This window comes from Natrix helvetica, assembly GCF_964273705.1.
Source record: "Natrix helvetica genome assembly, chromosome: Z".
Lineage (NCBI taxonomy): Eukaryota > Metazoa > Chordata > Lepidosauria > Squamata > Natricidae > Natrix > Natrix helvetica.
In genome coordinates, this window is record NC_138554.1 from 140,547,868 (window position 1) to 140,574,651 (window position 26,784).

Sequence of the window (26,784 nt, forward strand, 5' to 3'; positions counted from 1 at the left end):
GCAGGAATAACGGAAACCTGGTTGGGCCCGGAGGGGGGTCTGCCCCTCGGGGAAATGTGCCCTCCAGGTTACCGTGTATTCCACCAGCCACGGGCCCAGGGTAGGGGCGGTGGGGTAGCGGTAATTATTCGGGAGGATCTGGCGCTGAGAGAATTCACTGTGTCGCAGATATCCGGGTGTGAGTCTCTGGGCGTGAGATGGGGCCCAGGGAGACAGTTGGGCCTGTTGATAGTATACTTGGCTCCTCGCTATACATCAACGGCCCTGCCCGGACTCCTCGAGTGGATCGCTGAGATGGCTGTTGAGACCCCCAAGCTATTAGTGATGGGGGACTTCAACCTGCCGTCAATGGGAGAAGCATCTGAGGTAGCTCGGGAATTCATGGCTTCCATGACAGCCATGGATCTGACTCAAGTAATTCAGGACCCCACACACGAGGGAGGCCACACACTGGACCTTGTGTTTGTCTCCGACCAGTGGACGAGTGATCTGGGAATAGGGGATTTAGCCATCACGCCCCTGTCATGGTCAGATCACTCACTTCTCCAGCTGGACTTCCCTGGCGCTACCCCCCGCCGCGGGGAGGTGGAACCAGATTGTCCTAGATGGTTCCGCCCAGGCGTCTGATGGAACCAGACAGGTTCCAGGCGGAGCTTGGGCCACCTCCTGCTGACCTGTCCCGCTCCCGGGCAGAGGACCTGGTAGCTGCATGGAATAATGCGGCTGCCGGAGCCTTAGACCGGGTTGTGCCTTTGCGGCCTCTCCGGCGGCAACGATCGACCCGGGCTCCCTGGTTTAACGGGGAGCTAAGGGCGATGAAACGCCACAGGAGACGCCTAGAGAGCAAGTGGAGATCCTCCCGCTCCGAATCTGACCGAACACAGGTAAGAGCCTACTTAAGGACCTACCTTGTGGCAATAAGAGTGGCCAAACGTCGATATTGTGCCACCCTTATTGCGTCCGCAGAGAACAGCCCTGCCGCCCTGTTTCGGGTGACCCGCTCCCTTCTGTCACAAGGGCAGCGGAATCCCCCTGCAGGGCAGGGCAGAGGAATTCGGGGAATTCCTGCAGGATAAAATCGCTCAGATCCGGAGGGAATGGACCCCCTTCAGTGCTCCGGGGGGGCGTCCGAGGCGAGTCAGAAGAGACCACGCTGGGAGGAGTTTGACCCTGTTGCCACCGAAGATTTGGACAGGTTGCGCGGGCGGCTGCGAGCCACCACATGTTTATTGGACCCGTGTCCCTCCTGGCTTGTACTGGCATCCTGGGAGGGTTCACGAGGCTGGCTCCTGGGACTAGTGAACGCTTCGTTGAGTGAGGGCCTTCTACCAGCCACCTTGAAAGAGGCGGTGGTGAGGCGCCTGCTCAAGAAGCCTTCTCTGGACCCAATGGAGCTAGCAAATTATTGTCCTGTCTCCAACCTTCCTTTCTTAGCGAAGGTTGTTGAGAGTGTGGTGGCTCAACAGTTCCCGCGTCACCTGGAGGAATCTGATTATCTAGACCCGCGCCAGTCCGGCTTCCGACCCGGACACAGCACGGAGACGGCCTTGGTCGTGTTGGTGGATGATCTCTGGAGGGCAAAGGATAGGGGTTGCTCCTCTGTCCTTGTCCTATTAGACCTCTCGGCGGCTTTTGATACCATCGACCATGGTATCCTATTGCGCCGTCTGGAGGGGTTGGGGGTAGAAGGCACCGTGCTGCGGTGGTTCCGCTCCTACCTCTCTGGCCGGACGCAATGTGTGCTGGCAGGGGAGCAGAGGTCGACCCCGAGGCCCCTCACTTGTGGGGTCCGCAGGGGTCGGTCCTCTCGCCTCTCCTGTTCAACACATATATGAAGCCGCTGGGCGAGATCATCCGTGGTTTTGGGGTGGGATACCATCTGTACGCTGACGACACGCAGCTGTACATCTCCACCCCAAACCACCCCAACGAGGCCGTCGAAGTGATGTCCCGGTGTCTGGAAGCCGTGCGGGTCTGGATGGGGGACAACAGGCTCAAGCTCAACCCCTCCAAGACAGAGTGGCTGTGGCTTCCGGCTTCCCGGTTCAACCAGTACATTCCATCTCTGGCCATCGGGGACGAGCAATTAGCCCCGGTGGAACGGGCGCACAATTTGGGCGTCCTCCTAGATGCCCGGCTGGCTATGGATGACCATGTGGCAGCCGTGGCGAGGGGGGCGTTCCACCAGGTTCGCCTGGTGCGCCAATTGCGACCCCTTTTGGACCGGCATGCCCTGCGCACAGTCACTCACGCGCTGGTGACGTCCCGCCTGGACTACTGCAATGCTCTTTACATGGGGCTCCTCTTGAGGTGCGCCCGGAGATTGCAGTTGGTCCAGAATACAGCCGCGCGGGCAATTATGGGGAGAACGAGGTTCTCCCATATAACACCTCTCCTGCACGAGCTGCACTGGCTTCCTGTGGCCTACCGGGTGCGCTTCAAGGTGTTAGTTATCATCTTTAAAGCGCTCCATGGCACAGGGCCTAGTTACCTGCGGGATCGCATTCTGCCCCACACATCCCTGCGACCTATTCCCTCGCACAGAGAGGGACTTCTCCGGGTGCCGTCCTCCAGAGAGTGTCAGAGGGCGGCGCCCAAGAGTAGGGCCTTCTCTGTGATGGGCCCTACCCTTTGGAATGACCTCCCCCCAGATATTAGGACAACAACTGACCTCCGCTCCTTCCGCACGAAACTTAAGACCCACCTGTTCCGACTAGCCGGCCTGGCTTAATTTAGAGCTTCTCCACCTCTTGGGCATTTTTAATTTTAATTTTTAACTTTAATTATCATTGGGATTTTTAATTGTTTTAATTATTGTAATTTATTTATTTATTGTTCCACCTCCTCCATATTGTATTGTATTGTTGTGACCGCTGCTGATGTACGTCGCCCCGAGTCCCTTGGGGGAGAAGGGGCGACTAAGAAGTCAAAATAATAATAAATAATAAATAAATAAATATTTTATTTCACTTATTTTATCGTTTAATTTTTTTTAATTTGAATTTTATTTATTTTATTTTATTAGTTATTTTATTTTATTAGTTATTTTATTTCATTGTACTTTATTTCATTTCATTCCACTTCATTTTATTTTATTTTTGTTTTATTTTATTTATTTATTTTAATATTAATGTTAATTTAATTTAAGCTGAATTTTTAATTGATATTTTCATGTTTTATTTTATTGTTTCATTTCATCATTTCATTTCACTTTATTTTACTGTGTTTTATTTTATTTTGATTTGATTCCATTCATTTTATTTTATGTTTTTATTTCACTCTATTTTACTTTAATTTTTCTGTTATGATTTCATTTTATATTTTTATATCTGAATATATTTGAAAGGCGTTCTCATTTATTTTCTCTCTCAAAGGAAAGACTCTGTGCTTCTCGTTGAATCTATTTGGAGGCATTGTCCTGTCCCTTGGCCAACTCAAGGCAACCTCAACAAGAGTTCAGCCCCAACGGATTGGATCTGTCAGCATTTGTTGACTTGCCAAATTGTCGTTCCTAACTTTCTTTTTCTCCTGGGTTAGCCGTTTCCCAAGGAGCTGATAATCCTTCCGGGTCACTTCCAGGTGAGAACAACTAGGATATGACTCTTTTCCCAATCAGGAGACCATTGCTAGAAGAAAATGAGCAGTGGAGGACCAAGGGAGTTCTTCTAATCCAACCTTCTGCTCAATAAGGGAGTTGGAAGGAACCTTTGAGGTCATCTAGTTCAACCCTCTGCTCAATAAGAGAGTTGGCAGGGACCTTAGAAGTCTTCTAGTCCAAGCCCCTGCTTAATAAGAGAGTTGGAAGAGACCTAAAAGGTCATCTAGTCCAACCCACTGCTCAAGCAGAAGACCTAGACCCATTGGAGACAAATGGTTGTCCAATCTCTTCTTTTTAAAAACCTCCAGTGATGGAACACCCACCATTATGTCAACGTCGTACCAGGACAGGACTACAATTTCAAGATGGCCCGCTAAGAGGTCCACTTTGAAATATCTTCAGAGTGTTGGGGAGATGAAGAGGGAGACTGCTAGAGAAACATTGTTCTGAGGCCTCTCAACTCTGGCAAATAACCCATGGATGGGAGACCTAGAAAATCCTTTCAGAAGATGGAGGAAGTCCAACTGGATACATGCATGGTTCTGGATCAAGAACCCAATTGTGTGATGAGACGTCCACACAACTGTTTTTGTCATTTTGTTGCATCTCTGGACGGCTGTCCAGGGCCTCCATTTTATAGAGCATAGACTCAATAAGGCTGGAAGGGACCTTGGAGGTCTTCTAGTCCAACCCTTGCTCAAGGCAGGAGACCATGCTGGCCAAACGGTTATCAGTATTGTCAAAGTGATAGAAGAACCACAACTCCATTGACTAATTAGTTAATTGATTAATTAATTATTTAATTATTAAGGGGACACCCAATGGGAAGGGAAGGAACATCTTCAGATCTAGAATTCCCTGGGGGAATTCGGGGAGTTGAAATCCACAAGTTTTAAAAGTTGCCAAATTTGAGGACTCCTGATCTAGGTGGTGTTTGAAGTTTGCAGACTCTTGCAGAAGGGGACAATCTTTTAGCATCCATACAGTCTTCTCCAGGCCACCTTTGTGTCCACCTTGGCTGGTTCAAGGCTGTCCAGAAGACATGTAGTTGGAGTGACTTGAGTCCCCCTGCTTGAGAAACCTACGTCAGACCCACCATCAACGTTCACCTGGTTCCTAATTGCCTCTCTCTGGGGGATGAGTAGGAGAACTGGACTCCAAGAATGTTATGGGAGACCCATCAAGGTAGGACCTAGAAGGTAGGAGCTAGAAGCAAACTTGAGGACGAAGATCAAAACCATCTTGGTTTTGCTTGGAAGATTGGAGGAGAGAGATAGATAGATACCACTTTGATGTTCATATACCTTACAACAATTAAGTAAAATTTTTGGAACAGAAGAGAATAGTGGGATTTCAGGGTTGAACGGTGGGGTTTTCCTGCACACATTTCATGACTCAACCAGGGAACATCCTCAATGCTAGGAGTGTGAGGTTTCCTGTTTATATATTAGTGGCTTCCTGTTAGTGTTGGGCGGAAGTGTGGTTTTCTACTTGGTAGTTGCTTCATTAGGGTACAGGTAAGTCCTTGACTTATGACTACAATGGCACCCCAAAATTCTGTTTGTTCAGTGAGATCTGCCCCATTTGATGGCTAAGTGAAGCCCTGGAGTTGTTAGAAGTTAGTCACACGGTTGTGGAGTGAGTGCGGCTTCCCCATGAACTTGGCCTATCAAGATTGCAAAAGGGGATCCTGACATCACCATAAATATAGTTGCCAAGACATTGAATTTTGATCACACAACTGTCCTTAAGTGTGAAAATCAGTCATAAGTCAATTTTTTCAGTGCCGGATCACTAAATAAACCATTGTAAATCGAGAACTGTTCTGTATTTCCTGTTCTCTGTCTCTGTCATAGATGACAGTATAATAACCTGCAAATAAAGTAGTTAGTAGTTAATTAGCAGCAAATTATTAGTAATCTAGTAGTAAATTATTAGTAACCTAGTAGTAAATTATTAGTAATCTAGTAGTAAATTGTTAGTAATCTAGTAGTAAATTATTAGTAATCTAGTAGTAAATTAGGGCCTGTTTTAGAAACTAAAATATTTGTAAAGTATTAATCAGTATTCAAGTAAAGGGAGACAATATGTTTATATAGGTGTGCTAGTTCTTTTTTGAATGCACTTTTTAAAAACGCCTCTTGTTTTCAGTTTTTTCTTTGGAAAAATTTTTTGGGGGGTCGTTTGGATTTTAATATTTTTTGGGGGGAAGAAAATAAAAACGGAGCTTTTTTTTTTTTTTTAAAGAAATGAACACGCAGAGAAAGTTATGCCCCATTCGCTTTATTAATAAAGACACTTTTTTTTTCTTAAATTGTCGGTGAATTCCAGCCTTGCGAAACACAGAAGTTTTGCCATTTCCATTTCGAATGCAAGACAGGATCGCACAAAAAACCTGGAAAGCTAGAGAGATGCAGAAATAAGCTAACGAGAAAGGGAGAGACCCACACATACATACACACACACAAAGCTTTAAGGAATGGAAATTCTTTTTTTAAAAAAATGCAAAATATAAGGGTGGAAAAGTTCCTCATAATTATGCGCTGGTCCAGAGATTTTTCACTGTGAATGCACTGATTTTTGTTCACTTCTCCGACTTTATTTCAAATTTAAAGTTTCATTATTTAACCGTGCGACATGTGTAAGACTTAAATCTTTTCTCCCTGCTTTTTACGATAATAAAAACATTTTTTAAAACAAATAAATGGGACAAGCTAGGTTAAAAATGAAAAAAACAAACAAACCCCAAACCTACAGAAATCGTGGATTCTTGATTATTCCATTCAAAACCCCTTGTGTGGCTTTCCTATTTTTTTCCTATAAATCTGATTTTCTTTTTTTTCCTTTATAGGTAGGTTAGTGATTGGGAAACACAGAAAAATGGAAGGAAAAAAAAGAAAAAGAGCGAAATTGCACAAAAATGAACGATTTCAGAAGCAACCGAAAATTCCTTCCGGTTGTGTACTACAAACGTTACACAAAAACTCCTTCCGGCCTTCGCTCCTTTCCTTTCATAATGTGGGGTGGTTTTTTTGCTATTTTTTTAAGACACACGATAAATGCATTGCGATAAGGATATATATATATATATATATATATATATATATTACACACACATGGGATATATATCTTTCTATGTATAATATTAAAATAAAATAAGTTATAGGCGTCTGGGTTCTCCGTTTGTCGCACTCTTCAAGGGACAGTAGAAGTTTGTTCTGTCCGAAGCGACAACAAGTTGTGGGTCTTAACACACACACACTGCCCCCCAATAAGGCTAACAAAATCACAAAAAGAGTTGTGAAATGAGAAGCAGGAGTTTGGCTCAGCTCTGGGTTCAGTTTCACATTTTAAACCTCCAGCAGGGGGCGCCTAGGGAAGGTGTAAGATGTAGTTCGGCCTGCCTGTGGCAACATTGGGGTAGGAAGGTTGTGATTTGTTGTAGGATTGGCTGACAACGAGCAGACATCACAACGGAGCTAGCATGCGGTTCTTTAATGGTGCCTATGTGTAGGATGAAAGGCAACGATTCCAGGTCCAGCTTATCTAGAGGGGAAGATCTAACTCATTTTATGGGTTGGAAGAGCTTGGCCATGACCTAGGCTGGAGATACCCTGGTGACATCCATCATCTAGATGAGGTTCAACCTTCCAGAAACACTTTTGATCGTGAACTTTTGGGGTACACCAAACCCAACCTTTGTTGTTCCTTAAAACTTAGAGAGGTCCCCCTGTCATGACCGAGGATGAATCTCTAAGTTCTAATTTGCAAGGTGGTCTTCTGGGACGTCCCTAGAGGAAACTTTGCATCATCCTTGGAAGATAAATGCAAGAAGAAGACGTTTCTGATGGACCAGGTGGGCTGAAGGCCAAGTCATGGGGTAGATGTATCGGTAACCTAAGTCTTCACCAAAGGCCAGGAATGTTGACCATCAAGACGTCTTCCCAATACACCGAACTGTAATTCTGAAGTAAGTCCTGTATTTCATCCAAGGGATTGACTTGGTTTACAAGGCTCAATTCAACTGGTTGAAGATGAATCCAATCCAATTCAAGCCCTTGGTTGAAGGCCAACGGACGTTCTTCTTGAATTTTTACCATGACTTTCCTTTGATAGACATGGACCAGGCCACAAGATATGATATTAAGGAGAGTTGCATAACATGACGACAAAGCACGGCTGAGTTCTATCTCTGATTTTGTCTTCTCAGGTAGGACTGTTCCATCAAGAGGTGGACCTTCCGCATCGCTAGAGGTTGAAAGAAACCAAGACAGGAACCTTTCCCATCTCCCCCGACGCGTTCCAGAGGTCGGTCAATCTGCCATTTTCCTCTTGGACGGCGGGACAAGGTGAGGCGGTAGCTCACTGGGAAGCTCGTGGCCTTCCAACTTGACCTTGATGAGATGGTTGGCCAAGGCAAACTCTTCATCGTCCAACATCCCGTCTTTGTCAATGTCGGAGAGTTTCCAGATCTTGCCCAACACAGTGTTGGGAAGCTTGGACCTCACCATCTCCTTCTTGGCGTTGGCCCCGGTTACCTTCCCATCGACAGGGCACAAGGTGTAGAAGATCTCATCATACATGGGCTTGTCACGGGCCACCACCCAGGTGGCGTCGTCGATGCCTTCTCCGGCTCCTTCTCCATAGCCGTGTCCGAAAGGGCCGTGGAGGGTCCCTTCGAAGGCGCCACCTTTGACCATCTGGGCCGGCCGCTGGGATTCTTCCTGGCGCACCAAGACCATCAGTTGGGCAATGTCGTGGGCCAACATGTCTTCCACCGCGTCCAACAGCTTGGCCTTCAGGGGTTGGAATTTGCTGAAGTCTTGACCCTGGAGCTGCTCCTGGAGAAGGGAGGTTAAGAGAAATGGACACTGGCTGAGAAAGAGGGTGGAGGTGGCAGAGACTAAATAAAACCCTGGTCAAAAAGGTTAGAAGGTCCCCTGCCTGAGCAGAGGGTTGGACTGGAAGACCTCCCTGGCCCCTTCCAACTCTGTTATTTGAGGAGGAGGAAGTAAGGAAGGGAAAGAAGGAGGGAGGGGGGAGGGCGAAAGAAGAACAATGGGCAGAGGAAGAAAGAACGAGGGAGGGAGGAAGGACACAAGGCAAAGGAAGGAAGGAAGGAGGAAGGGAGGAAGAAAAACAAAGGGCAGAGGAAGGAAGGAGAACAAGGGAGGAAGGACACAAGGCAAAGAAAGGAAGGAAGGAAGGATGACACAAGATGAAGGAAGGAAGGAATGAAGGAAGGAGGGAGGGAGGGAGAAGGACACAAGACGAAGGAAGGAGGAAGAAGGACAAAGGGCAGAGGAAGGAATGAGAATGAGGGAGGAAGGACACAAGGCAAAGAAAGGAAGGAAGGAAGGAGGATACAAGGTGAAGGAAGGAAGGAATGAAGGAAGGAGGGAGGGAGGGAGAAGGACACAAGACGAAGGAAGGAGGAAGAAGGACAAAGGGCAGAGGAAGGAATGAGAATGAGGGAGGAAGGACACAAGGCAAAGAAAGGAAGGAAGGAAGGAGGATACAAGGTGAAGGAAGGAAGGAGGGAGGGAGGACACAAGGCAAAGGAAGGAAGGAAGGAAGGAGGAAGGGAGGGAGGGAGGGGGACACAGGAGAAGGAAGGAAGGAGGGAGGGAGGAGAACAAAAGCAGAGGAAGGAAGGAAAACGAGGGAGGAAGGAAAGACACAAGGCAAAGGAAGAAAGGAAGGAGGGAAGGAGGAAACAAAAGGGTGTAATTCGAGGACCTGACCATGGGATGCTGCAAACCGTCGTAAATGTGGGCCGGTTGCCAAGCGGCCAACACAGGGCATTCTGGGAGTCAAAGTCCACATATGAAAAAACTGCTCCCTCCCCCTCAGAAGAACAAATGCCCCCTTTCCCCTCTTTTTTCCATCACTCACCTGCATTTTTTTTAAATTGGGGAAATCTCCTGGAGAGATCTGATGCTCTCGCTCGATCCGGCCGTAAATCTCTCCCAGGTTGTTGACCAGCTCTTTCTTTTTGTTGTCTTTGCCAAAGACGGAGGGCATTTCTTTCTTCAGAGAGCTGATGATATAGGCCTGAACCTAGCAGAAGGAAATAAAAGAATTAAAATATAACCATAGAAAATAAAAATTCAGATCTTTCACAAATATCGGTAGCCGGGGAGATTCTGACATTCTTGGAGTCCCTCTGTGAGTGAGTGGGGTGGTTGTGTGGATTTGTTTTAAATAAAATAAAATAAAAAGGACCTAGTTATCTGCGGGATCGTATTCTGCCCCATACATCCCTGCGACCAATCCGCTCGCACAGAGAGGGTCTCCTCCAGGTGCCGTCCACCAGACAGTGCCGAGGGGCGGCGCCTAGGAGCAGAGCCTTCTCTGTGGCGGGCCCAGCCCTGTGGAATGACCTCCCTCCGGATATTAGGACTACCTCTGACCTCCGCTCCTTTCGTATTAAGCTTAAGACCCACCTATTCCAAGTAGCTGGCCTGGCTCAACCATGATCTAACTATATCGCTCCTGACGGGTTTTTATTTATGTAATTTAATTGTATTTATTTATTTAGGGTTTTTTTAAACATCGTGATTTTAATTGTTTTTATCCAACAGCCCACCTCCTCCTTGTACACGTCTTATTATATGTCTTTGTTATATGTATGTCCTGTCTAGATATGTACTTTATATGTTTTATTGTACGCCGCCCCGAGTCCTTTGGGAGAGGGTGCGGCTAAGAAATAAATATTTATTATTATTATTAGTAAAAGAAGTAAAAGGAGAAGGAGGAGAAGAAAGAAAATGAGCAGGAGGAGAAGGAAGAGGGTGCAAAGGAATCGGAAGAGGAGAAAGAAAAGGCGGAGTAAAAAGAGAAGGGAGAAGATGGGGAGGAGAAGGAGGAGGAGGAGAAGGAGGAAAAGGAGGAGGAGCAGCAGCAGGAGGAAGGCAAGGAGGAATAGAAGGAGGAATAGGAGAAAGGGAAGGAAAAGTGGAGGAGAAGGAGAAGAATTGTGGATCCTTGGTGGTCTCTGAGCTTGATGGTTTTCTTGCAGACCTTTCGCGATCCAACTAGGGAACAGTATCAGTGCTAGAAGGGAGAGGGGGTTTGTTGGGAGGAGAAGGAAGGAGAAGAAGCAGCAGATGAAGGAGGAGGGGGAGAAGAACTGAGTGGTCCTTCGTGGTCTCCAAGCTCGGGAGTTTCCTTGCGGATATTTCATGACCCAATTAGGTAACGTCCTCAGGGTTAAAAGGAGTGCAGTGAGGTGAGTTTCCTTCTATTACACCCTTGTATAAAAATCCCCAGAAAATAAATAAAGCTCTATATCTTTCTTTCTGTCTATCTCTTTATCCATACCTATATCTATCTATCTATCCATCTATCCATCTATCCATCTATCCATCTATCCATCTATCTATCTATCCATCCATCTATCATCTATCTATCTATCTATCTATCTATCTATCTATCTATCTATCCATCTATCATCTATCTATCTATCCATCTATCTATCATCCATCCATCCATCCATCCATCCATCCATCTATCTATCTATCTATCCATCTATCCATCCATCCATCCATCCATCCATCCATCCATCCATCTATCTATCTATCAATCGATCAAACTTGAACATTGGGCACTATCTAATGAAATGAAATTCAATGGTGAAAAGAATAAGGTTCTACATTTAGGCAACAAAAACGGAATGCACAGGTACAGTATAGGTGATACCTTACTCAGCAGTAGTAACTGTGAAAGGGATCTTGGAGTCCTAGTGGACAACCATTTAAATAGGAGCCAGCCGTGTGCAGCAGCTGCCAAAAAAGCCAACACAGTTCTAGGCTGCATCAACAGAGAGAGAGAATCAAGATCACGTGAAGTGTTAATACCAATTTATGAGGCCTTGGTAAGGCCACATTTGGAATATTTGCATTCAGTTTTGGTCGCCACAATGTAGAAAAGATGTGGAGACTCTAGAAAGAGTGCAGAGAAGAGCAACAAAGAGGATTAGGGGACTGGAGACTAAAACATATGAAGAACGGTTGCAGGAACTAGGTATGTCTAGCTTAAGAGAAAGAAGGACCACGGGAGACATGATAGCAGTGTTCCAATATCTCAGGGGTTGCCCCAAAGAAGAGGGAGTCAAACTATTCTCCAAGGCACCTGAGGGTAGAACAAGAAGCAATGGGGGGAAACTAATCAAGGAGAGAAGCAACTTAGAACTGCGGAGAAACTTCCTGACAGTTAGAACAATTAATCAGTGGAACAGCTTGCCTCCAGAAGTTGTGAATGCCCCAACACTGGAAGTCTTTAAGAAGATGTTGGGTAGCCATCTGTCTGAAACGGTATAAGGTTTCCTGCCTAGGCAGAGGGTTGGACTAGAAGACCTCCAAGGTCCCTTCCAACTCTACTATTGTATTGTATTGTATTGTATTGATAGATCGGTCGATCTATCTATCTATCATCTATCCATCCATCATCTACCTACCTACCTATCTACCTACCTATCTACCTAACCTACACCTACCCACATCTATCTATATCTCTACCTCCCTCCCTCCCTCCCTCCATCCACCCACCCACCCACCCACCTACCTACCTATCTCTAACTCCCTCCCTCCCTCCCTCCCTCCCTCCCTCCACCCACCCACCTACCTACCTACCTATCTCCCTCCCTCCCTCCACCTACCTACCTACCTACCTACCTAACCTACATATACCCACCTATCTACATCTATCTATCTATCTATCTATCTATCTATCTATCTATCTATCTATCTATCTATCTATCTATCTATCTATCTACCTACCTACCTATCTCTACCTACCTACCTACCTACCTACCTACCTACCTACCTATCTACCTACCTATCTCTACCTATCTACCTACCTACCTATCTATCTATCTATCTATCTATCTATCTATCATCTACCTACCTACCTACCTACCTACCTACCTATCTCTACCTACCTACCTACCTACCTACCTATCTATCATCTATCTACCTACCTACCTACCTACCTACCTACCTATCTACCTACCTATCCCTACCTACCTACCTACCTACCTACATCTATCTATCTATCTATCTATCTATCTATCTATCTATCTATCTATCTATCATCTATCTATCTATCTATCTATCTATCTATCTATCTATCTATCTACCTACCTACCTACCTACCTATCTATCATTTATCTATCTATCTATCATCTACCTACCTACCTACCTACCTACCTACCTACCTACCTACCTACCTATCTCTACCTACCTACCTACCTACCTACCTACCTCAATCTATCTATCTATCTATCTATCTATCTATCTATCTATCTATCTATCTATCTATCTATCATCTATCTATCTATACCTACCTACCTACCTACCTACCTCTACCTACCTACCTAACTATCATCTATCTATCTATCTATCTATCTATCTATCTATCTATCTATCTATCTATCTATCTATCTATAATCTATCTATCTATCTATCTATCTATCTATCTACCTACCTACCTACCTCTACCTACCTACCTACATAGGTACATCTATCATCTATCTATCTATCTATCTATCTATCTATCTATCTATCTATCTATCTATCTATCTATCTATCTACCTACCTACCTACCTACCTACCTACCTACTTAACCTACATCTACCTACCTACCTACCTACCTACCTACCTACCTACCTCCATCCATCCATCTATCGTCTACCTACCTACCTACATCTATCTATCTACCTACCTACCTGCCTGCCTACCTACCATCCATCCATCCACCTACCTATCTCTGTTCCTCCTTCCCTACCTCTACCTACCTACCTACCTCTCTCTATCTATATCTATCTCTCTATCTATTTATCTATCTCGCTATCTATCTCTCTACCTATCTACCTACCTACCTACATCTCTCTCCTCTCTCTCTCTCTCTCTGTCTCTCCCTACCTCCCTACCTCTACCTACCTACCTACCTACCTACCTACCTACCTACCTACCTACCTCTCTCTCTCTCTCTCCCTCTCTCTCTCTCTCTCTCTCTCTCTCTCTCTCTCTCTCTCTCTCTCTACCTACCTACCTACCTACCTACCTACCTACCTACATCTACCTACCTACCTACCAATAATCCCAGTACACAAATCCTCGGAGCGATTTTCTTACCTTGGCCAGGCGGGCCCTTTTAATCAGGTCATTCAGTTTCCGGAGTGCCGCGTTCCTGGGGAGGCCCTGGATGTCGTGGAAGAGATCCTGCTCCTCGACCTCGAAGAGTTTACGGTTATCCGGGATCAGCAGCGGGTGAGACCAGAAGGACCCAATGTAAACCCGGATGACTTCGGGGGTGTTGACAATCTTCCCCAGAGACCACATCAGGGCCCCGTAGACCCGCATGAGCTGCTGGGTCTCGATCTGGTCGGCCTTGTTGAGGACGACTCTCATCTTGTCCTCGTGGTTCTTCAGGGCTTTGATGACCTCCGAAAACTCATCAGAGATGTCAAGCTTGTGGGCGTCGAAGAGGAGGATGATGCGGTCTACCCGCTCGGCGAACCACTCCAAGACGGCGGCAAAATCGTAGCCTGTCCAGGGGTGGGGGGAGGAACATGAAAGAACCAGTTGTTGGAGAATTCTAGTTCTACCTTAGGCATGAAAGCCAACTGGGTGACTTTGGGCCAATCACCAGGAAACAGTGAGTTCTAGCCCCGCCTTAGTCATGAAAGCCTACTGGGTGACTGAACCAATCACCAGGAAATGGTGAGTTCTAGCTCCGCCTTAGTCATGAAAGCCTACTGGGTGACTGAACCAATCACCAGGAAATGGTGAGTTCTAGCTCCGCCTTAGTCATGAAAGCCTACTGGGTGACTGAACCAATCACCAGGAAATGGTGAGTTCTAGCCCCGCCTTAGTCATGAAAGCCTACTGGGTGACTGAACCAATCACCAGGAAATGGTGAGTTCTAGCTCCGCCTTAGTCATGAAAGCCTACTGGGTGACTGAACCAATCACCAGGAGACGGTGAGTTCTCGTCCCGCCTTAGTCATGAAAGCCTACTGGGCGACTTTGGGCCAATCACCAGAGACGGTGAGTTCTAGCTCCGCCTTAGGCATGAAAGCCAACTAGGTTTGAGTTTACTCCCATTCTCATAGACCAGCCTACCTCACAGGGTAGTTATTGCGGGGCATGAGGGTATATTTGTCTTGTTTAATTACTGAAAACACAATAAAGTCCAGATATAAACAGGGAAATAAAAATTAAATAATAATATAATAAAGTATTCATAATAAGTAATAAAATTAGAATGTTTTGATAATTCTATTTCATAAAGTGAGCATTTGCTTCGGAGTAGTCTTTTATTCTTCTAACATGTAGATAGTCTGTAGTGTTATCCTTTTTTAAGAATATAAGCCACCACCCCGCTTTCCCTAAGATGGGAGGCCAAGAGATTTCATAAAAAAGTAAAAAAATTAAATAAAATTAATTAAAAATTAAATAAGAACAGTGCAATAAAATTACATAAATAAAATAAAATAATGAATCAATTAAAAAAAGTTAAATCAAACTAAAGTAAAAACTAAATTAAAATTAAATTTAATTAAATAAAATTACACAAGTTAAATTACATAATTAAATTGAAATAATTAAATGAAATAAAGTAATCAATTAATTAAATGAAATGAAATAATTGAACAAAATGAAAAAAATACTGTATTTTTTTAATCTATAAGATGCTCCAGAGCATAAGATGCACATTAGCTCTACAGGAGAAAAACAAGAGAAAAAAAATCTGCCTCTGGCTACCAGCATCCATTGGTATTCATCTGGTTAGAGTCCTTGCCCCAAACAGCAAACAGTCTGGTCAGCTTCAGCACGTTACTGGGGCCCCAGCACGTGGGCTCTGTCCTGTTGCGCCCACCAACGGTCAACTGAGCTGAGCTGCTGCCGCCACTGGGGAAAAGTGGAGCCTTCGCGGGCTGAGCAGCTGATTGACGGTTGGATCGGCCTTCCGCAACACTGCTCATCAGCTGTTCTAGGCGGCATGGATTGCTGTGGCCCTTTGCTGACGCCGACGCCCATTTAACGCAGCCCGTTTGCCATGGCTCATTCGCCGATCGCCGGAGAACGGGGCAGCAGCAATAGGTAGTAGCGGTGGCTCGAAACCACTCCTACCTACAACAGCTGATCTGCACTGCACTAATCCCCTTTCCCCACCTCGCAATATTCGCTCTATAAGACGCACAGACATTTCCACCCACTATTTTTTTTTGGGGGGGGGGGAGAGTGCGCCTTATAGTCTGAAAAATAAGGTAAATTAAATGAAAAAAATTAAATTATTAAATTGAATTAAATGAAATTGACTGGAAGCTTTAAAAAAAAGAGCTTTCTGCCATCTGTCAGAAATGGTCTCCTGCTTGGGCGGAGGGAGGGCAATGGGGGTTTGGACTAGATGACCTTTCAAGGTCCCTTCCCACTCTTGTCCTTTTGTGTTCTCTGTGTACTATTGACGTTAAGTTCAATTAAACATTGATCAGCAATCCTACTCCGAAGATCTGGAAGCTCTTATATCAGCTGGTCCCATCATAAGCATGAGTCACGCCCTTAACTGAATTCTGTATGTCACCAAATTCCAGTAAATCTAATCATCAAGATGCTATCTATTATTTAATAAACCCACAATGAAGCTTTTGTAGGAAGCAAAACATCGTCTTACATAATTTAGATTTTGGAATGAAACTCTCGGGGGGGGGGGGGATTTGCTGACGAAGAATTACACCAAGGGCAATATTAATAATAATCACTTTTATTCATTAAACATGACATTTAGTCAACTGAACGAAAAAAATGGGAAAAAATAGATCCAGGAAACTACAGACCTATCAGCCTGACCTCAATACTAGGAAAGATTCTGGAAAAAATAATGAAGCAACGAATTAGCGAACACCTAGAAGTAAACAAAGTAATAGCCAAAAGCCAACATGGGTTTGTCAAAAACAGATCATGCCAGACTAATCTTATTGCATTCTTTGATAATGTGACAAAATTAGTGGGCCAGAGGAATGCCATCGATATAATTTACTTGGACTTCAGTATGGCTTTTGATAAGGTAGACCATAACCTACTACTAGATAAAGTAGAAGAATGTGGGTTAGACAGCATCACCACCAGATGGATTCGTAACTGGCTGACCAACCGCACTTAACGTGTAGTCCTCAATGGAACTGCATCTACATGGAGGGAAGTATGCAGTGGAGTACCCCAAGGCTCTGTTTTGGGCCCAGGACTCTTCAACATCTTCATCAATGATTTGGATGAGGGAATAAATGGGGAACTCATCAAATTTGCAGATGACACCAAGCTGGCAGGAATAGCCAACACTCCAGAAGATAGGCTTAAGATACAGAAGGATCTTGACAAACTTGAACATTGGGCACTATCTAATAAAATGAAATTCAATGGTGAAAAGAGTAAGGTTCTACATTTAGGCAAGAAAAACGAAATGCACAGGTACAGTATAGGTGATACCATACTCAGTAGTAGTAACTGTGAAAGGGATCTTGGAGTCCTAGTGGACAACCATTTAAATAGGAGCCAGCCGTGTGCAGCAGCTGCCAAAAAAGCCAACACAGTCCTAGGCTGCATCAACAGAGGGATAGAATCAAGATCATGTGAAGTGTTAATACCACTTTATAATGCTTTGCTAAGGCCACACTTGGAATACGGCATTCAGTTTTGGTCACCACGATGTAGAAAAGATGTGGAGACTCTAGAAAGAGTGCAGAGAAGAGCAACAAAGATGATTAGGGGACTGGAGGCTAAAACATATGAAGAACGGTTGCAGGAACTGGGTATGTCTAGTTTAATGAAAGGAAGGATTAAGGGGAGACAGGATAGCATTGTTCCAATATCTCAGGGGTTGCCCCAAAGAAGAGGGAGTCAAGCTATTCTCCAAAGCACCTGAGGGTAGAACAAGAAGCAATGGGTGGAAACTAATCAAGGAGAGAAGCAACTTAGAACTGAGGAGAAACTTCCTGACAGTTAGAACAATTAATCAGTGGAACAGAAGTTTCCTCCAGAAGTTGTGAATGCCCCAACACTGGAAGTCTTTAAGAAGATGTTGGATATCTATTTGCCTGAAACGGTATAGGGTTTCCTGCCTAGGCAGGGGGCTGGACTAGAAGACCTCCAAGGTCCCTTCCAACTCTGCTATTGTATTGCATTGTATTGAACATTTTAAAATGTTATCACAAACATCATTATTATTACTATTACTATTATTAACATTTTATAATATTATTATTATTTAAAAAAACCTTGCCAGTCCAATGAAGAGAAATTCGTTTGCAGAATGAGATATATTTCCTGCAAAATCTCCTTTGCAGATGATCAATCAAGTATTAATATTCCAACAATCCTAACGAGAAGAAACTGATATCTGCTGAACGGAAGAGACAGTCCATACCCTTGTAAGTCGCTACGCTACTCTTACAACGCGAATAATTTAGCAGCTGTTTGAAGCGATGACAGCGATTGTAAAAAAAGAGGGCCGTTTTTCACAGTGACGACCGCCGTAGCCTCCCTGTTAGTCATGCGATCAAAATTCAGATGCTTGGCGACGGGATCGGTACTTATGACGATCACAGCATCCCAGGGTCATGCAATCCCCTTTTGTGACTTTCCGATGACCGCTAGATTCCCTTAACGACCATATTGCTAACTTTTCAACTGTAGGGATTCACTTCACAAAAGTTGTAAATTGGGACCAAACTCACTTAACAAATGTCTCCCTTAACGACAGAAATGCTGGGCTCCATTGTGGTCATAAATCGAGGACTGCCTGCATTGGCAATGTTCACTACAGGGATTTGCTTCCCTTAATGACCTTATGTTCCCGACATATCAACCGCATTCACTTAACAACGGTGGCAAGGAAGGCCACAAATTGACTGAAACAATTGTGACTCCGCTAATTTTTGACTCCGTTGTGGCCGTGAAGTCGAGGACTGTTTTATGTCTGCCTGCTGACGAACGAAACCGCCAAGGTCTCCCCCGGTGAAAATGAAACAGTGAGAAAAATCAAATTTTCCAAAATTGGACGACCTCACAATATGACCTGGCCACGCCCACCCGGAGATACTCAGATGGCCACACCCACCCAGCCACGCCCACCTGGGGACACTGAGATTGCCTGGCAGCAATTAATACGGCCATGCCAACACAGCTGCGCCCATCAGACCAGGCAGGGCTTAAGACAAGCTTTCCGAAACTATTATGGGAACGACAACAAACGGCAGGCCGCTTTACACATCCCACCCGAGCCGAGATTGAACAAGACGGCGGGGTACACAACTTCACAGCACGCTAGATTTGCACGGCTGGGCTAGATGACCAGCAAGGTCCCATCCAATTCTCTCTTCCAACGAACTTGTCCTTGTTAAAAGACGCACGAAAATTATAATCACCTCGGCTAATCCTTTGCTTCTCTCCGGAGAGGATCCCCGGTGTGTCGATCACACTGATGCTGTCCAGGACCGCATTTGGCAATTGGGCACACACAAATCTGAGGGGGAAAGGGGAAGAAAAATGTGAATTATCGGAGGGAAAAGCACATGGCTCAGGTATACCAAGAGAATGGACCGCTCCCCATAACATTCTTGGCAGGACCGTTAGGAACTTCAAGCTGCTTCAACACCCAGAATCCCCCAGCCGGCTATGCTTTAAGAGGGGAGGACTCCCACTCCCAGAATTCAAATCCACGTTGCCTGGGGACATCTGTGGTTTCCCAAGCCTAAGCATGTCATAAAAGCCCACTGGCTGTGGAATTCTGGGAGGGGAAGCCCCCCCCCCCTCAAAGCAAAAAGAGAGGGAGAGAAGATGAAAGAGAGAGAATGAGAGATGGGGACGAGAGAGGGAGAATGAAAAAGAAAAAGAGGAAAAGAGAGGGAGGGAGGGGAGGGAGAAAGAGAAATAGAGAGACGGGAAGAGAGAGAGTGTGAAAATTTCAAAATCAGGTCATGTCCATTCTAACCTTAGCCCTTAAGTGAGCGGTCATTAAGCGAGGACCACCTGCAGTCAGAAGTAATATTTCTGAAGCTGAAAATGAGTGATTGACAGATAAGAAAAAAACGGAGAACCAACGGTAACCGTCTGACCCAGGCCTCCAAAAACCAGTTTCCCCAGTCAAACCAGTTCAGAATGCCGCTCCAGTAGCAGACTGACCTGTTCAAGAAGGCGTTGCCGAAGGCGTTGAGCTTCCGGAAGGGCTTCTTGGGATCCACCACCAGGGCATTCCCAGGGATGATCCCTTCCACGTCTCCCTGCATCACGGCAATGAAAGAGTCCGTCGTGGGTTCGGGTCCGATCCGCATGCCGGGGAAATCCTGCTCCAGCAGGTACCTAAAAAACCAGATTTCAAGCAGACAAGCCATGTTTGGTACTAAACACCAGGCATCAAACAGATAAGCGGCAAGCAAGGTCATAAAGTGAGGCAAGGCTCCATTAACAAGTGTTTCATTTAGCGATGGAAACTTTGGGCTCCAAACTGGACGTAACTCGAGGACTACCTGAAGTAAACAAGGCAGCTAAGATTTATTTAACCGTGCCACTCACTCAACCCCTGGCAGGGATTCTCTCAACAACGGTGGCGAGTGAGGGGGTCAATGGGGCCCCAACTTGCTTAACAACTACCTTGCTCAGTGACAGAAATCCAGTCATAAGTGGAGGATGACCCATATTTGAGCCAAATCGGTAATGCGGAATGCGGCTTGTATTGCAGCCAACGGAGACCGAATGGATCTAACTCAGCAGACAAACAAACCAGGTTAAGAGGAGAAGGGGAAACAGGAAGCCAGATTTGATTGAAGAGACTTTTCATTTCGTTTTATTTTTCCAGCAGGAGAAGAGATGGAAAAGGGACAGCTGGAGAATCCCAGAGACGGACGGTCCTTTCCAGCTGTGCTTTGCTGGCCTTAAAAAAACAGACTGACTCTGATCTCTGTTCCTCAGATACTGGAACAGGGTTTGTCCCTCTTGGCAGCTGGAAGATGGGTGGACTTCAACCCCTGGAATTCCCCAGGCAGCATATCTTGAGAAGCACAGATCCCCCTTTCCGTCTCCCTCTCCCCTCCCTCCATTTCTCAACCTTGGCTACATCAACTCCCATAAATCAGGTTCTCAAATAGGTTGAGAAGCACTTCTCTCCCTCTCCCCCTCCCTCCCTCAGTCAACCTTGGCCAAGAAGGATGGACTCCAACTCCCAGAATTCCCCAAACACACACACACACACTCGCTTTCTTTTCTCTCTATCCATCTATTTCTCAACCATGGCCAAGAAGGATGGACTCCAACTCCCAGAATTCCCCAAACACACACACACACACACACACACTCGCTTTCTTTTCTCTCTATCCATCTATTTCTCAACCATGGCCAAGAAGGATGGACTCCAACTCCCAGAATTCCCCAGGCAACTCTCTCTCTCCCTCTCACTTTTTTTTTAAACAAAGTTTTATTGGTTTTTTAAAAAAAAATAACAGGGAAAAGGGGTGGTGGAATAGGTTACAAATTTTGGCAGTTACAATATGTAGGAGGTGTTCTCTTCCCTCCCCCCCCCCTCCGTGCTCATAATTTTCATTTATACATAAATTAGTTTAGTACTAAATAGTAATATTTTGTCAGCATATAAACTTTATGTCAAGCAGATTTTCTTGCTCATTTTTGTGATCTGAGTTTTCTTGGTATTGCCCCTTCTCCCCCTGCCAGCAGAGCTCCGGCCCCTCCCATGTCCTGTAAGTCTGGTATAGGATCATCGGATTTATCTAGGAGTTCTTTATTTTTTCCCATAAAGGCCTGAGCCTCTGTGATTGTGTTGATTCTAACTCTTGTATCCTCCCAGAATATTAGCATGCCTTCAGGCATCAACCATCTGAACCACACCCCTTTCTGGTATAACTTCTTAGTTTTTTAGAAATAGTTTTTTCTTTTCTCTCTCACTTTCTTAGGGATCTGTTTCAAGATGGTTATTTCTCTATCCTGATATTTTAGAGCTTGCCACCTTTGCACACTCAGAATCTCATCTCTTGTAGTCTTTCTGAGAAATTTAATATATTCCTCCCATGGAACATCTCTCCCTCTCCCTCTTATCTCTCTCTCTCATTCCTTTCTTTCTCTCCATCCATCTATTTCTCAACCATGGCCAAGAAGGATGGACTCCCAACTCCCAGAATTTCCCAGGCAACTCTCTCTCTCCCTCTCCCTCTCTTATCTCTCTCTCATTCCTTTTTCTCCATACATCTATTTCTCAACCATGGTTAAGATGGGTGGACTCCAACTCCCAGAATTCCCCAGGCATGTTGAAAAGTACTGCTTATTCTCTCCAAGCCCCCGCTCCATCCATCCTTCTATCTTTCTATCATCCATCCATCCATCCATCCATTCCTCGGCCTTGGCAGCCTTGGAGATGGGAGGATTTCAAACTCCCCGAATTCCCCAGCCAACATGTTGGAGCCTGACAAGTTTTCCTTGTCCTCAGAACCCAGTTTAAAGCCTGCATTAAGCAGAGACCTTTGCTCTCCGTTGTTTGCCCGATTCAACTTAAAGCCCCCGATTTATGACTGGGGAAAGCACAAACCAGCCGGGCCTCCCTTCAAAGCCACTCAAAAGACCATCATCCTTATTCTGTGCAGCACAAGGAGGAAAGAAAAGCTCTAATTAAACCTGGTTTATTTGAATCCCTACCTACATAACCTTCCGCAGGGCGATTGTACCTTGGAGAGAAGGCACATCGTAAAAGATCAAAGGATGGGGGGAAAAAAACACACAAAGCTCTTTTATTAATCACCACTAATTTGACTAATCATTAACCGTGGTTAAAGTGTAGCCTGCACCTGACAAAGGAAAGTTTCCAAGGTTCAAGTAGCAACAATAAACCTGGTTCAAAGATCACAAGAATTATAAAAGAATAAAGATAATAAGATTATCTGGTATTAACAATAAGGCTGGTTTGTCGTGGCGAAAACAACAGATGTGCGCTGTTGCGGAGAATTAGGAACGTGCGATTTGAGTCCTCGAGTTGCTACTGTTCGCTTAATGACAGCTTGACGTTACAACAGGGCTGGAAAAAGCGACTTTTCACACTTACGACCGTTTGCAGTCATAACGGTCCCCGGGTTCATGTGATCAAAATTCGCATGCTTGGCAACTGACTCATGTTTATGACGGTCGTAATGTCCCGGGGTCACATGGTCTGAAATTGCAGCCTTATGATTGCGGTCGTAAAACGAGGACTACCACATTATGATTGAAGAGATGGGGGTTGAGTTTGATGGGGGATTCATGGAGTGACTCGGCCCAGTCAGCCTTACCCACCTGAAGTGATATACAGGTAGTCCTCAAAGTTATGACCGTGAATAATATAAAGTCACAATAGGAATGTCCCATCAACATCTGATCACAATTTACATTTGCGCTGAAAACCAGGAATTATTTCCGGTCCTTGGCAAACGCAGCCCCTATCCAACGATGGATTTGTTTAACGACTATGGTGCTCATTTAATGACAAAAAAAGGATAATAAGATTGGAACAGAAACTAGAACAGTTTAATGAGCAATTGGTTTGTGCTATTATCCTTTTTTTGTGTGTGATGGTCATTAAGTGAGCACCATGGTCGTTAAGCAAATCCATTGTTGGATAGAGGGTGCGTTTGCCAAGGGTTGGAAATAATTCCTGGTTTTCAGCACCAACGTAAATTGTGGTCAGATGTTGATGGGACATTCCCTTTGTGCTCATTACGGAGTCACCAGTGGTTAGATTCGATCTGGCTCCTTGGCAGATCGAATCTCATCAGACTCAAGGTGGACTCGGCCTTCCTTGCTGCCGAGGTCGGTAAAACGAGGATCCAGACTTTTAGGGCAAGAGGCTGACTCTGTGAACAGCTTAGGGAGGGCTGTGAAGCGGCATAGAAGTGCTATTGCTATTGACTCACGACCGTTGCAGCACAGCTCGTTATGGTCGCAACTCCAGGACTCCCTGTTTAATTTCAACCCCAACAGGTAACGGATGCAAGATCGAAATTGTGAGCGTCTTGTTTTAAGAAAAAACACCCCCCCCAAAATTAAAATTATTAAAAAATAAAACGAACCAAATAAATGCAATAAAGTAAATAAAACAAAGAGATAAAGTAAAATAAAATAATTTAATAAAAAATAAAGAAATAAAATGAAACAGTAAAAATAAAAAAAATAAAAATAGAATAAAAAGAAAAAAAAAGGAATGGAATAGGAATAGAAAATAGAGTAGAGAGTAAAAAGAATAGAATAGAGAATAGGCTACAAAATATAGATTAGAAAATAGAATGGAATGGACTGAGTTGGAGGGGGTCTGGGAGGTCTTCTAGTCCAACCCCTCTGCTCAGGCAGGAAACCCTATACAATTTGAGACATCTAGTTTCTTCTTAAAAACTTCCAGTGTTGGAGCATTCACGATTTCTGGAGGCATTTAAGGTAAGAGTATGGAAATTCAGTTCAAATCGCCTCTTCTTCAACCAGTAATCCTCGGTTTATGAGAACGGATAGAGGCTCGCTTTTCGATATTATTTTGGCTCCTTTTTTATTCTTGCATGGATCAATTTTTTCCCAACCTCCATGGAGAGCACAATTTTTGTGAAAAAGAAATCAACATGGGGGGGAGGGGGGAGGGAGAGAGAGAAGGATATATCGGCAAAGCGATAGCCAGGCCCAGAGTAAGAAATGCTGGTGGAAAGGGCTTTATTCCACAAGGGGATAACGGGCAGAGAGATCATAGTTCAAGAAAGAGAGAGAGAATACACACACACACACACACACACACACTGGATATCCATGCTTTGCGACAAAAGTATGTGATCAGGTCATGCAAGAGAAATTCAGTTCAATCCGTTGGCTCAGTGGTGGTCGGTGATTGAAACATATAATGGAATATCCCTCCTGCTGCCTTGAGTCCCGAAGCAGTTAATACTGTAAGGAGCCCCAGATCGCTCCTGAGTGAAGGAGTGGAACAGAGATAATGGAATGTGAGGCAACTGGCAGCTGGAACAGAGTTCTTTTCAGGTGGGGAGGGGGAGTAGAATGTCTAACTCCTTAGCACCAGAGCATATCAATTACTACATAAGAAATGCTGATCTGATGGTCATTTCAAAAAATCCTTCCTTAGCGAGCACCTAGAAGCCAAGAGGAATATATGTGCCAAATTTCTAGTTTGTAGGCTTTACTGTTCTGGAGATTTTGTGATGAGTGAGTGATATTTGCCTTTTATGTATATATAGATATAAATAAATGGAGATTGATGACATAAGCTAGTTGGGCTGAGACACATCTGCAAAAAAAGCCACCAAGCTCAGAGAGCACCCAGGACCTCACAGTCCGTATGTCCTTCCTTCTTTTCCCCCCTAATTCTCTTCCTCCTCTCCACAAATCCCTCTCTCTTCTAGCACTGATGATGTTCCCAAGCTGGGTCATAAAACGCCTAGAAGAAAAGCTCCCAGCTCAGAGAGCAGGAAGGAGCCCACTAACAAAAACAAAACCCAAAAATAATTTATAGCCCAAATGAAGGTCAAAATGCTCAATTTTCCTATTTCATTGATTCTGTCCATTATGAGCATTTTTCTCCTACACCAGATATAGGAATTCTGGGAGTTGCAATCTATCACTTTTAAAGGGGCCCACACTTTGAAAAACATCAGGTGAGTTACCAATTGAGGGCTGAGCATTACTCCATAACCCAATCAGTCTATTCTCCCCATCCACCCCAACTGGGGGGGATATCATGGGAGTTGTAGTCCACCCTTCCTAAAAACCATCCCCCTTTTGAGAAACACTGGGCAAGGGCAATCAATTGAAGGTTGATAATTATTATCAACACTCCCATCGTAACAAAGCTATTTGTCATCATTGATCCCAGCTGGGGGATAATGGAAGTTGTAGTCTCTCTACACCTATCTTAAAGAATCCAAATTTGACAACTAACCATTGAGGATCGAGCCTTATTTCAGCTTTGAGAAACATCGGGTGAGAGTTACCCATTGAGGGTCAAGTGTTATTCTCCAGCCCATTAGGCTATTCCCCCCATCGGTCCCAGGGGGGGGGGGGATCATGGGACTTGTAGTCCACTCCTCTTAAAGCTCCCCACTTTTGAGAAAATCTAGACAAGGGACATCAGCTGAAGGTTGCCCATTACTCCCCAGCCAACAAGGCTATTCTGCCCATTGATCAAAGCGGGGGGGGGGATGATGGGAGTTTTAGTCTTTTAAAAGAGGCCCAATTTGAGATCTAAACGTTGAGGGTAGGCCCAACGATTCCAAAGCCAACAAGGCAATTCTGCCCATCGGTCCCAGTTGTGAGGGGATGGTGGGATCTGTAGTCCCTCCTCGATAATATTTGGCGATTTCCTACTCCCCCAGCAAAGAAGGGTGCCCCCTACCGGATGAAGGTGGTCTTGCCGGTGGAGTACTGGCCCACCAGCAGCACCATGGGCTTGTTGTCGAAGTCGGCGTCCTCCAGGGCGGGCGAGTGGAACTCATGGAACTTGTAGTGCTCCTCCAGCGGCAGCAGCTTGGTCTTGTAGAGCTTCTTCAGCCCTTCGCTCACTGTCTGGAAGACCTCCGGGTCCTTCCGACGGCGGTCGTCCCCGCCCAGCCAGCTGAACATCGCCGCGGCAGCAGGGAGAGAAAGAAAAGGAGAGAAGACTCAGCCGGGCGGCGGCGGGAGTTTAAATGCCAGCCCTGCGAGAGGCCGGCCCCGGAAGCGGAAAAGGCCCGCGCGACGGACTTCGCTCTGGAAGGAGCACGCCGCGCTAGGAGGAGGCTCTCTCTATGGGCGGCGGCGGGGCTTTCCGGTTAGGGTGTAGAGGAAAGAGAAGCCGCGCTAGGAAGGAGGCTCTATGGCGGCGAGTCCCATTCTCGGGTCGGATTCTATTGCAGAGGGGGCGTACAGGCTCCCCAACTAGAGGGCTTCCAGTTAGTGAAGCACGGCGCCCTAAGAGGGGACTCTATTGCAAGGGGGCGGTTTTCCCCTCGGCCAAACAATTGAGTGGAGTTTTCGGTTAGGGAGAGGGAAAAAGGACGCCGTGCTGAGAGGAGACTCTATGGTGCGGGGGGGGAATGTCTTTTGGATCCATCATTGAGTGGGACGTGGTATATAGAAAACACTGAATGCCGCACTAGGCGGTGTCTCTATGGTAGGATCCGCC

The 26,784-nt window shown here is 45.4% G+C and overlaps 1 protein-coding gene across 1 annotated transcript; it reads right to left on the reverse strand.

The window, feature by feature from the left end:
• Positions 1–5,860: 5,860 nt before the first annotated feature.
• Positions 5,861–26,348, reverse strand: LOC309381359 (EH domain-containing protein 3). Its single transcript, XM_081932279.1, has 6 exons — positions 26,017–26,348; positions 19,782–19,958; positions 19,025–19,122; positions 13,735–14,147; positions 9,494–9,658; positions 5,861–8,439 (listed from the first exon to the last, which is right to left on the reverse strand). Exons 1-6 carry the CDS (start codon positions 26,241–26,243, stop codon positions 7,912–7,914), a joined length of 1,608 nt encoding a protein of 535 aa, XP_081788405.1. The 5' UTR covers positions 26,244–26,348; the 3' UTR covers positions 5,861–7,911.
• Positions 26,349–26,784: the final 436 nt, after the last annotated feature.